The 12,602-nt window shown below is 34.0% G+C and overlaps 1 protein-coding gene across 4 annotated transcripts in view; it reads left to right on the top strand.

The window, feature by feature from the left end:
- LOC148951208 (SID1 transmembrane family member 1-like) overlaps positions 1-10,752 on the top strand; it is a 129,592-nt gene extending 118,840 nt beyond the window's left edge. For all 4 annotated transcript variants that reach the window (XM_089090724.1, XM_089090725.1, XM_089090722.1 and 1 more), the window contains 2 exons: positions 441-665; positions 8,466-10,752. In XM_089090724.1, the coding sequence (XP_088946850.1) occupies positions 441-665; positions 8,466-8,528 (288 nt within the window). In that variant the 3' untranslated portion in view covers positions 8,529-10,752. The remainder of the gene's footprint in view (positions 1-440; positions 666-8,465) is intronic.
- The last annotated feature ends 1,850 nt before the right edge of the window (positions 10,753-12,602 follow it).

Raw genomic sequence — 12,602 nt, 5'->3', positions numbered from 1 at the left:
AGGAATGGTAACTAGTATCTCGATTATTTTAAAGACTAAAATTTTATTTTGAAAACAAGTTCATAAAAAATTTGAACAATCCCCTAAAATCCCTTGAAAATGGTGTCGGATCGAAAAGTAAAGTCCATCATTGGAATCACCATTGCCAAAAACCGTATACGGGACACTTAAAGCCCCCCCCCCCACCTTAAACAACAATAAAAATCGCTTTTTGCATAGGTAGCACTGATGTGTCCTTTTTTTATTGCTTCTTCTTCTTCTTTTTTTAAGCATTAGGGATTGATCACAATGAGTGATTTTGCCATGTCATGTCATTTTGTTGGTTTTGTGATCCAACGATGTGGAATCTGTTTAATCTATGTTATTGTGTTTTAATTGTTTCACTCTTCGCTCTAATGGCTGAAACAAAAATCGATGCAATTCTGTTGTCCTTGTTTTAGATTCGTTATGGTGAAACAGTCCTTATCCAACCCTTGATATACATCTGTCTGTCACTGGTATCATGGGGAGCTTCTTTTTATTTCTTTGTAATCAAGGCTGCCACGTGGAGGATGTCAGCTGCCGAATCAAGACACTACAACCAAGAATGTCTAATCTTGAATTTTTACGATTATCATGATGTCTGGCATTTCCTTTCTGCGTCATCAATGTTCTTCAGTTTTATGGTAAAATTCTCATTTACTTGTTGTTATTTTTTTGTTTTGCTTGTACGTTTATATACTGTCTTATTGCCTGTCATTTTGGTTACTAAATGGAAACTTCATAATGTAGAAAGTTACAATTGCTGCTTAATAATTAGCGCATCATTACGGTATTCAAATAGAATCATCCTTTTCAAACCATACTATTGTAAGTGACGTTATTTTAAATCAAACTTACACTAAACCTGCTGTGACAAACAAGACGGAATCCCATTGTTTGTTTATAAGGAAAATAACTTAATTTAGTGTCATTAACCCTAAAAACACTTTTGATATACCCATAACAGCAGAAAAGCGCTTAAATCTGACGAAACCTTTGCTGCTTTAATCCGATATGTTTTTGTTTCGTAAATTAGGCACAAGCGTAATTGGTGAAAGACTTTTTTTCATGGTTATAGCCGAAGTTTTACCCTAGTAAAGAGCGAACTACAGCCCATAGTAGCCAAAAATTGAAAAACGCATTTTGAATAAACTGTCTAGTGAGAAAAAGTTTTCATTTAAAGGTGATTCAGGAATAATAATGCTATGTAGGAGTACCTAAAATAGTAGAAGTTTATTTTGAAAAAGAGCTTGAGACTCTCCGAAATTTAAGGCTGATTGAAATGAACAATCTACCATTGGGATCACCATCGCTGAAAGCCCTTGCCTGTAGATTTTGAGTCCTCTTCTTAAAACAAGGAAAAGGTTGCTTGAAAAACAAGGAGACGTTCAATGGCCCATTTAGAAGCTACTGCATATATGCATATATATGCATGCTTTTTACAATTTATTATTTATAATTATAAAATAAACTGTTTTTTTTTTACAAAACTACATTTTTTGGTGTCATTCCCGTATATTATCTATCTGGCGCTATATATGCTGTCATGGCATCATGTGAAAATGCTTCGTATATGAGCTCATGGTTGCATGACAGCTGCAACCTTCTAAAGTCATGGTTGTAGCAAAGCTGCAAATTTGTATTTCATTTATAAAGGTGATGGCTTCAGAAAAAATAATGTCTGTCATTGGCTCTGTAATAGATTTCAATATTTTTCTGTCAAACTGCCAAAGGAAAAAGAAGAAATTGGCTGGCGTTCAGCTAGAATGCATCTGCTACTTAAAAATGATTGGGAACACTCGATTTGGTAAAGAGATTATTTAAAAGTAAAATAATGGTGACAAAATCTTATTGATATATTCCGAGTATTAATTTAACAATTGACCTCCCGAATAACTAGAACAGAATATATGTCTGGAACTATTAAAGAAGAAATTGAAGCAAACAGTGACATTAAAACTCAACACACAGCAGCAACATTTTAAGAAATTTAAAATAAATTTCTTGTGAATTAATATATCGGTTTATCAGTAGTTGTACCGAACCAATCTTGCTCAAATCCTCCTCAGGGCTATACTGTGGTGTTTCTTTTGTAGATGGTGAAGTTTTCCCCACAGTAGAGTGCAGACGGTATGTTATCATTGTAATATCCTTTCTTGTTTTAGTTTAAAGCTTATTCCAATAGGCAATGCTTAGAAGTCCTCCAAAAAAAAAGTCCCCCTAGATCCCACCCCACATACCAGTGAAGCTGATACCCATGTTGGCTGGTCAAGCTCACTATCACAAAGTTCACATGATAACTCCAATTCTGAGAATAGGACAATGATCAGAGTAGGGGCTAACGTCACTATAGATGATGATAATGCCTTTCAAGGAGTCCTTTGTAGAAACTCTAAAAAAAGGAAAAAAATCTCCTATATCAAAAGTACTATCCGCCTCCCCACCCAAGATCCTCCCAACCAAAACTTAAGAATTTACCTTAAAATTTCTCCTATTGCCCCCTTTTTAAATAAAAAAGATTACTGCAATAAGAGTTGCAATTTTCAAATTGCTAAAATCATTGTTCTCTCTTAATATTCACCATGATGGATCTCTGCTAATAGCTGTCCAAGATCAGAAATCAGCAGACTCAATAATTAATCTAAAATCCCTTCTGAATACACCAATTAATGCATCTAAATGGAACCCAAAACAATCCCCAACAAAAATAGTAGTTTATAATGTTCCCCCAGAAATACCCATTCAGGAGTTGAAAGAAGGGCTCTCAGATAGGGCTGGCAACACAATCCCAGTTGAAGATGTTACCCAACTTGGTAAACCTAACTCTTATGGCCTAAAAACAAATAGATCCTTCTTATTTACACTGAAGGAAAAAATTAATATCCCAGAAAAGTTATCCCTATTTGGGCCAATCAAACCGCACAAGAAATACAAATCAAAGCCTATCCAGTGTCAGAAGTGTCTCAAACTGGGACATTCAACAAACAAATGCAATGAAATTCTCCTAGCGTGTAGTAATTGTAAAGCATTCCATCCTAAAGAGTTGACAACTTGCAACAACACTCAGCCTGCATGTATCAATTGCAAAGGCCCACGTGAATCTACCAATAAATCACTATGCCCTACATATAAGAAAAGAGCACTAACACTCCAAATAACAACAGAGAAGGCCATTCCATACCCCTTTGCAGCAATGGAAGCAAATGCTGCCCAACAATACCAAATAAAACCCATAATGAAACCAACCAAAACCCCCAAGTCAAACGCCCCCAATGCATCAAGTACCCCGTATAAAACACCATCCTCTAAGCCCCCTAGCTCACATCCCTATCAGAAAGAATCACCAAGTCAACCAGCCTCCTTGTCCAGTGAGATCAGGTCAGCCTGGCCCCCCTCCCAAGAAGAAACAAACCAGAAACACTACCTGGAATTAATCCCTTAACTTAAAAACAGCATGCACAACTAAACATGCAATCCCCAAATATATGCTTATTCATTCTAAACTGTAATGCAGTCGAGGCCATGAATATACATCAACTACAGAAAACAAAAATCATTGCAGAATTGGCAAAAATCTACATCCCTGATGATATGCTCATTCAAGCAAAAAAAGATCTTGCTTTACTATTAACAAAGCTGAACATTGATACACAGTCATGTGAAAAATAAATCAACAACACAACACATATCAATACTCCAGTGGAACGTAAGATCACTCACATAAAATAAGCTGAATGAACAAATATCTTATATGAATAATAAATTCATTAATATTGCTTGCCTCCAGGAAAATCGTCTAACCCAAAATCAACAAAATAAGTCTCTGGGATATACTATCCTGAGAAAGGATAGATCATCAGAGAGAAAAGGAGGTGGAGTAGCTTTAATAGTTAATAATAATATAAAATTCTGTGGCATCAACTTTCCAGATTTTGTAAATGATTTTGATGTAATTAGTATCAGTGTTTGGCTGAATAATACAAAAACTTATATATTACGCTTTTATAACCCTAATGGTGAAACAACAGATGCCATGGATTTCTCCAGCTATATTAATAATTCTAAGATGTTGAAAAATATCATTATTTGTGGAGACTTCAATGCCCACAGCCTCTTGTGGGGGAATAAACCAGCAAATAAAGCTGGTAAGTTCCCTCCAAACCTGAATACATATTTCAACCCCAAAAGTGGCAGCTTCTCTACAATTGACCTACAAATTGTGTCATTAAATATTTTGAATAAAATTTATGTAAATGAAATTGATAGTCTATGTACTGACCACTTTGCTATCGTTTGCTCCCTAAATGAATCTGCTGAAACCTTATCACATACCTCCAGATATGTCAACACTAAAGCAAATTGGCCTATGTTCCAAAATAAGCTAAATGATGAAGTTACAATTTTCACCCAAAATTCATGCATTTCAAACACAACAGTTGACACACATGCTGAAAATTTGGCATCTTTACTAATAAATACAGCTAATCATGCCAAGGACAACACCCTAAGGACAACACCCAAGAAAACTGTCCCTAAACACATTCCTAAAGCATGGTGGACAAATGAGTGTCAAAATAAATGGAGAACAAAAAAGGCAGCTAGGAGAACATTCATAAAGAAAACATCACCTACTACATATTTAAAATAATTATAAACAGAATCTAGTCTAAAAAGGACTATAATGAATGCTAAATGTAACTACTGGAACAATTTTGAAAATAATCTCTCCAGAGAAACACATGAGCCAATTATACATAAAGTTATAAGCCACATCTGTGGGAAAAAGACATCCCCCAACCCACTCCTGTATGAGCTTATACATAATAATACCCATTATGACAATGATAATGAAAAAGCTAAGCTATTTGTCACTCTTTTTGTTAATAAGCTAACATCAAATAATTGCAGCAAAATATCCCCTATCCCTATGAACCCAAGTTACCAACCATGCCCAGGATCCGAGCATATAACCAGCCCATTTTCAATCCAGGAAACTAATAATGCAATACATCATATTAGGACCAAGACTAGCGGCAGCTATGACAATATACACCCTACATGGATAAAGAATCTTACCCCCTCATACAAACAGGAACTTCTAAACTGTTATAATCATGCTTTGGCATCTTCTATGTTCCCCAATATTTGAAAATGTTCGTCCTTCCTACCAATCCTAAAGAAAAATAAACCCAAAAATAACCCTGAGTCTTATAGGCCCATAACGATTACTCCTGTGATGGGGAAAATATGGAGAAAATGATATATTACCGACTCCTCTGATTTGTTGAAAAAAATAATATGATCCCTCACGCTCAAACTGGTTTCAGGAAACACCACTCCTCAACAGATGCTTTCATATTGCTAACAAATGCAATAAATGAACCATTCTCAAAAAATAATGTCGTAGTTGCAGCTTTCCTAGATTTTGAAGGGGCATATGACAATGTGAACCACCAAATCCTTTTAAACAAACTTGCAAACCTTGGACTACCCCCTAAGCTAGTATCTTTCATAAAATCTTTCATAGAATTGCGAAGTTTCATTGTTTGTGTAGGTTTAGCCTCTTCACCCCAAAAGACAATAACCAAAGGCCTTCCTCAGGGAGCAGTCCTCAGCTGCTTCCTCTTTGCCCTATATCTCTGGAACATGAACCTCCCCCACATGAATCGACAATATGCTGACGATCTGGTGCTATGGTCATCTGGCAACACCTTTGAGATGTCACAGTCAAAGCTGCAAAAGTCACTTTTCCAATTTGAAGAATTTTCTCAACATTCAGATTTACCCATTGCACCTACCAAGTCAAAAATAATCCAATTTCACCGAAAGCGAAATCATGTTAATGTAAGACTAACTCTAAATGGAACAACTATTTCAGAAGATAATCATATTAATTACCTAGGTCTTATGTTCGACCAACAAATATACTAAAAAGACTTCTTTCCACACCCTGGGGATGTAAGGAGAAAACCTTACTCCAGTTTTATAAATCACATATCAGACCCCATATTGACTATGGGTTCATCGTCTATGGTGCATGTGCAAAGACCCAGATGCAAAAAATTGAGAAAACACAAAACGATATAATACGTCTCATGTTTTGTCCTAGGAAGCCCACAAGCACCAAGTTTCTGCTTATGGAGAGTGGATTAACAACGATAAGGGAGAGACGTAGCTTTCTCTTGACAAAACATATTACAAAAATTGAATCAAATAGCTCACACACCCTACCTAATTGGTTAAGAAATCCAGCCAAGTATAGTGGCATTGCAGATGAGTTTGCCAATATTCAGAACCGTTCAATATTCAGAAATCAGTTCCCTGTACCGGCAAAGTCTATTGCACCTACTTTCCCCCAATCCCCTCCATGGAATTGGTCAATTCCCATAATAAATACTAATTTCTCAAAGTGGAATAAAGATTTAAACCCCATTGCTTTTTTCCAGAAAAAATTTGCTGAACTTAATACAATTACTTATAAAAACCACTTCCAAATATTTTTTTGATGTTTCAAAAATGAATGAGTACGTAGTAGGAGGTGCTGTCCTTCATCACCTAGAAATCGCACTGGAGAACAGATTATAATTCAGCATCAATCATGTCTGCATGGTTGAACACCACAATCAGGGCACTAGAATATCATACGAAAAACCGGCCTTTGATTGATACTTAAATTAAAAGGAGCGTATAGTCTGATTATTTATCATGTCTTGAGCTGCTGACCTTGGCTCCAAAATATAATTCCACACTGAAATCTGCCGTTGTCCCAATATAACGTAAAATCTTGCTTCAAGTGGCACAAGAATTTATTTTTAATATACTCCTGGTAACTCTGGTATAATTGGTAATCATGAAGTCGATGAGATAGCAAAAAATGCTATAAATATTGACCAGCCAAGTGGGAGACCAATCCCCATAACAGATATTTACCGATGGAGACTATCAGATATTAATTTTAATAAGAATAATCCTATCCTTTAGCCCTTTCCCAATAAGTATTTTCTAAAGTTTATCATAGAATTCGTTCTGGAACAATTGGACTAAATTTTCTTGCATTCTCGTATAAGTTTCCTAATTCAAGGGGTTAAATTACCCTGCCCCCTCTTTGCATGCATTGTAATGTGAATAATGAAACAATTGACCATTGCCAATTTGAATGTAATATGCTGACGTCTGCACAACATACCTTGCTTTGTAAACTGTTAAAATGCTTCAAACACCACAAAATCTCACTATCAGCCAAGAGCCTTTCCAACTATACCTGCACACAGAACATAGAAATCAACATCTATCATCTTAATTTTGAACTCCTTGAGTCGAAAGATCTACTGAAAGATATCTGAAAATAACAAATATATAAAAGGCAATCAAGCCAGTGGCTCTTTAGCCCACAGAGTAAAGGAAAAGGAAAAGGGCTAAATAGTATTACTGAAAAGCCCGCCTGATGTTAAATAGAAGAAGAAGAACAGACGTTAAACTTAATGATATTAGCCTAAAATAAACAGAAATTCTCCTGCACATGAAGGACTGAGGCTCCCTTCCCCCTTCCTTTAATCTAAAGTTTACCCCCTCCCCCTTTCCTCACCACTGAAAGAACGACAGCCCCGACACAAGGGCAATGGGAGGTTGATAAATTATTTTTCTTACTCCGTCAAAGAAGAAATTGGCTTTTGAGAGGCTTTTTTTTTGTTCAAGGCGTCTATCGTAAAGTACTAAAAGTCTCTACCTTGGAAGAAGCTAGCACTGTTTTCGAGCTACCTATGCCCTCTTGAGCGGGAAGCTTGAAAATTTGAAAAGACAATTATTACAAAATGTTAATATTTCCTAAGAGAAGTATAAAATACTAAAATCATTGATTTATTTGAAACGCGTTTTCTTGAAAAAAAAAAGAAATACAGAAAAGCGTCCCTATCAAAGATTGTAAACATAGAAAACTTAATCGAAATTGTTTTGAAAAATCAAGGAAAGCGAGTTTTGTCAGCCAAATAGTTATTTAATCTAAAAAGAAGATGCGTATCCTCTGCATTTACAAGAGTTAAAAATAATTTTTAATGTGGCGTAGTAATTATTTAGTTTAATGAATAATTAATGCCCCTTTCGGGCTTGTTAAAAATGCTTTCTTATTAATTCATATGCTAATTAACTTTGTGTGTTTTAAAAGGTTTGTTAATCTATCTAGAAGTTTAAATAATGGTGACCCCCCCCCAAAAAAAAAAAAAGATGGTCAGAAAACTTATTTCCGTGATAAAACTCCAGTCGGAAAGGGTTAAGTTCTTGAATGTTCCTAAAGTTGTTTCTCTAAACTTATAATTTGGCCCTCTGCTCCCTTTTTTTCGGCTTGTCCCATCTATTGATGTTTATTGTTTCCCTTTTGAAATTCTTCCTCGTTATTGTACATAGATTCTATTTTGCACCTTTAACAGTTGTTTTTATTTTTTTTTCAGATTTTATTATCATTTGATGATGACCAAGTTTATCGACCAAGAGATAAAATTCCTGTGTTCTAGCTATTGGATGCAAAAGCTGAAAGTGTACATGCCAATACTACTAGCATAGGGCAATAAATATATTTTTACTCTCGGGAACATATTTGTCATGCGTGCACTAAAGTTATGAACGAATGTTTTATTGCAACTATGTATTCTGATACCTCAAAAGTCTACATCCTATGACAAATTCTTGAAAACAAGTCAGATTATACTCAAAAAGGAAATAAAGTGATCCTTAACTCATTTTGACCCAAATTGGTAAAATGACAATTATGTTCTCGAGGGACGAGTTGTTCTTATTTTTCATTTCACGTTGGACCTGTTTGCATCTATAAATGCTTGTTATAACAAATCATGGGCGCTTCATTATAAAAAAAAAAATGTTAATTCTATTTTATTTTCATTTTCTTTCAATTTTATTCTATTTTCAAGTCCTAGCATTCAATGAATTATTTATATTCTTCGGTGTATTCTAATGTTTCTGATCATTTTTGGATTTTCATTACTCGTGAAAAAGAGCATGTGTAGGAGGTTGTTTGGGTATCTCTCATGCCAGGGTTTTGGTATTGATATGCACTCATTTAGTCATTAGATTCTTCCCTTCGCCATCTCTGAAATTTCCCTATTCTCTCTTCAAATTAGGAACGTTTGCATTTGTACTTATATAGGCTTTCGTGGTTAAAGGAAAATTGTCTCGATACCATTATACAAGTTAAATTTTTGTTCTCAAGATAATTTGAATCGCTGTTTTAATTGATCACTGTAAAAAAAACACTCTTAACTGAAAGGGGAAGTTGCAGAAGGTATTCGACGTAGAATCCTTATTGTAATAAATTTATATGAAAGCAGAAAAGATTGGATTACCTTTTCAATATTCCGGTACTTCATTAATATTTGCTATTTAAAAACATGTTTAAAAGGATAAGAGTTTTGGGATGAAGACATAGAAATTATTCTCACTCTTGGTATTCTCGCCGTTATTCATCCTAGGAACTTCAGGGACATCCTAGGAAAAATTATAATCAATCAAGGAAAAAAAAATCATTAGCATAATTGGTTTTTCCCTTTTTTCAAACAGAATTCTTTGTGGAAAAATCTCGTTTCTATGTGATATCTCTTTGTAAAAGAGCTTTGTAAATGACAGAAACATTTTTTGTGTTTTTTTTCTTTCTTTTGGTATTTACTTCTTTTTATTCTTTCTAAAAGTTGTATGAATCTCTAATAGTGTCTATGAATTGTATGAATCTCTAAAAGACCCGCTATTTTGGCAAGCAAAAACTAGCTTTAACGACTTCTTTTGGCTCCCTCAACTCGCTTGGACCTCCGGCCCTTGCATGCCTGATCGTAACGTCACATCTCCTTTGTTAGGATGATGCTCAAGCCTTTTGCCCTTATATGCTTATTATTTTCTTTCAGCATTATCTTTTACTTCTAACCTAGTTGTTTGTGGCCTTTTTGACTCGGGGTATCTGTTTTTCGGTGATGTCAGGGAATTTCTTTTAAACCTGTGTCAGCAATTCGAAACATAAAATCCAACGGTCTTTAATTGCTTTTATTATAGCTAATGATGATTTCCTAATATTCCTAAACATTTGTCACAAACTTATTGGAGCCTACTGTATATAGCTTCTGGTTCAATTGAATGATATCACACAAAGTTTACACACATTGCCAATTATTATATAGGACTCCTAGTCTTTAATTTAATGACAGCACATAGTCCACTCTGAGACCTACGATTCAAGCCTGTCTGTCGTAGGTGCTCATTTGGTGGCAACAGCCTTCGATACGAATGCAAAGCCAAGAATTAGTGCAGTTTTTGCATTGTAATTTTGCATTGTCAACACAGCTTCAGTCTTCTGGTATGTCATGATGAGTTGTTTACTAATGTATGTATTTACACGTCAATTTCACAGTGGCAAAAATACAAAAGCACTTGGGCCGCTCAAATTTTGGCATCCATGATAAACTATTTAACACTTTAAGCTTTTTTCGACGTCTCCAATTTTATAATTTTGTTTTACATCTAGATTAAAAAAAAAGCTTCATTGCTTTCCAGGAAAGTCGGCTTTCTCAGGATATGTGTGTTATAGAGTGCAAAGATCATATTTTTTTTATCTTTTTCTTCCTTTTCTGCCGCTTCTTCTTTTTAGCATAAGGTAGACTGTTTGGCCCATTTTTTATCCTCCTTTTAGTTCTTTGAAGTGATTGTATTTTCCTTGCAACTACATTTCGCGTCTAGATGTCGTGTGTATGCAAGTTTTTTTTTTTTTTTTTTTTTTTTTTTTTTTTTTTTCTTGGTGCTGATTATTATCATTTGTTTCGATTATCTCATATTTGTTTGTTTGTTTTTTTTTCTGTTTTTTGTTTTTTTTTGTCAGTGAGCCTACTCTTTTCTGCTTTATCCTCGTTTCTACTCTATCTGTAAAAATAATTGTGATATTAGTCGCTGATCTACCATTTTAGATGTTTTGAGACGGTTAATGTGATATCTACCTAGTGAAAAATTTGTAATTTCTTTTTTTTATGCATTCTTTGCCAATAAATCCTTTTTGTAATCCTCTTCTAGGTTGCAGATACCGCCGCAATCGCGAGGACAGTTAGACACTTGTGTGTCAACAAGTAGATGCGATAATTAGTTGAATTTCTCTGTTATAGAAGCCAAGAAAAATGTTGAGTTTGATAGACGTTTAAGGCATAGTCAAATTTTTTCAAATGACAAATTACATTGGTTGATCCTTACAATAAAGTCTTCTAAAACTTCCAATGAAACAGTTTGGCCTTCAGAGATGTTTCCAAGTGTAAAGGTTTTGTCAACTTTACGAAAAATTTACATCGGAACAATAGAATGTGGCTCTGGCAGAATATTTATAAATTATTAATTAAAAAAAACTTTCCGAAAAAAAGGTTTTTCAAAAAATGTAAAGGCCATTTTAAATTTAAGCACAGTAGATACAAATACCTGTTAAAATTCAAACTCAAAACGACCAGAAATTACTATTAAAGAATAAATGAAACCCAAAAAGGAACAGAAATTAAATAAACAATCATAGCAAAAAACATACAACAAGTAATAGTATAAATGAGTAAATAGATCTTAAAGCGAGTAATGCTTAGATTCAATATGAAAATCAAGCTTAAAACGAAAAAAAATATTTTGCTATTGAAGTATAAATGAAACTTAAAACGAAAAAAAATTGAATAAATAATCAATACAAACAAACATACAATAGATATTAATGTAAACGAATAAATAAATCTTGAAACGAGTGAACCTTAAATTGCATATGAAAATAAAGCTTTAAACGAAGAAAAATCACTACAGACAAGAGTTTGGGTATCGCCTCCTTCTCTCACTGTAAAAGCCTAAAACTTACTGTGTCATTGGCGCTTTATTGAAAACTATATGTGTCTTGAACAGTCCTGGAAAGTATAAACCACATCAAATTGAATATTTGATGTATAATAATATTAATTGTTGAAAGATCCACCAGTTCAAGAATTTATTTCACTGTAATTTTACTTTTATTTTCAATGCTGTAAGAACTGGAAAAGAAAATATCTGCAATATAATCCGTTTTCAGTTAAGCGCCAATGACTCAGTAGGCTTTTGGTTTTTGTTCACAGTTAAGGAAGGGAGCAGTTAAGGCTTTTGGTCATTTATATTATTACTTGTTGTATGTTTTTTCTAGGATTGCTTATATAATTTCTGTTCGTTTTGGGTTTCATTTATTCTTTAACAGTAATTTCTGGTCGTTTTTAGTTTGAATTTTAAAAGGTATTTTTATATAATTAGCTTAAGTTCAAAATGGCCTTTACTTTTCTTTTAAAAACTTTTTTTTCAGAAAGTTTTTGTTAATTGATTTTTGTTGGTTTTTGATTGCGAAAAGTTTCAAGTTTTTAAAAATTCCTTATTTCAAAATCAAACTTTTTTTTAAAAAAATCAAATGTTCATCAAAATAACAAAACTGGTATCAAAGTAACAATATAAAAGTTACTAAATAGCAGAAAAACTTTCGAAATTCAAAATATTTCAGCTCTTTTTTGGATCTTCTTTCGCGGCATCTTACGTGTTCCTTAAGAAAATTGCTG

This window comes from Artemia sp. Qi Xiang Cuo, chromosome 6 (assembly GCF_049724085.1).
Source record: "Artemia sp. Qi Xiang Cuo chromosome 6, ASM4972408v1, whole genome shotgun sequence".
Classification (NCBI taxonomy): domain Eukaryota; kingdom Metazoa; phylum Arthropoda; class Branchiopoda; order Anostraca; family Artemiidae; genus Artemia; species Artemia sp. Qi Xiang Cuo.
This window is presented reverse-complemented; position numbering and strand designations above follow the sequence as displayed.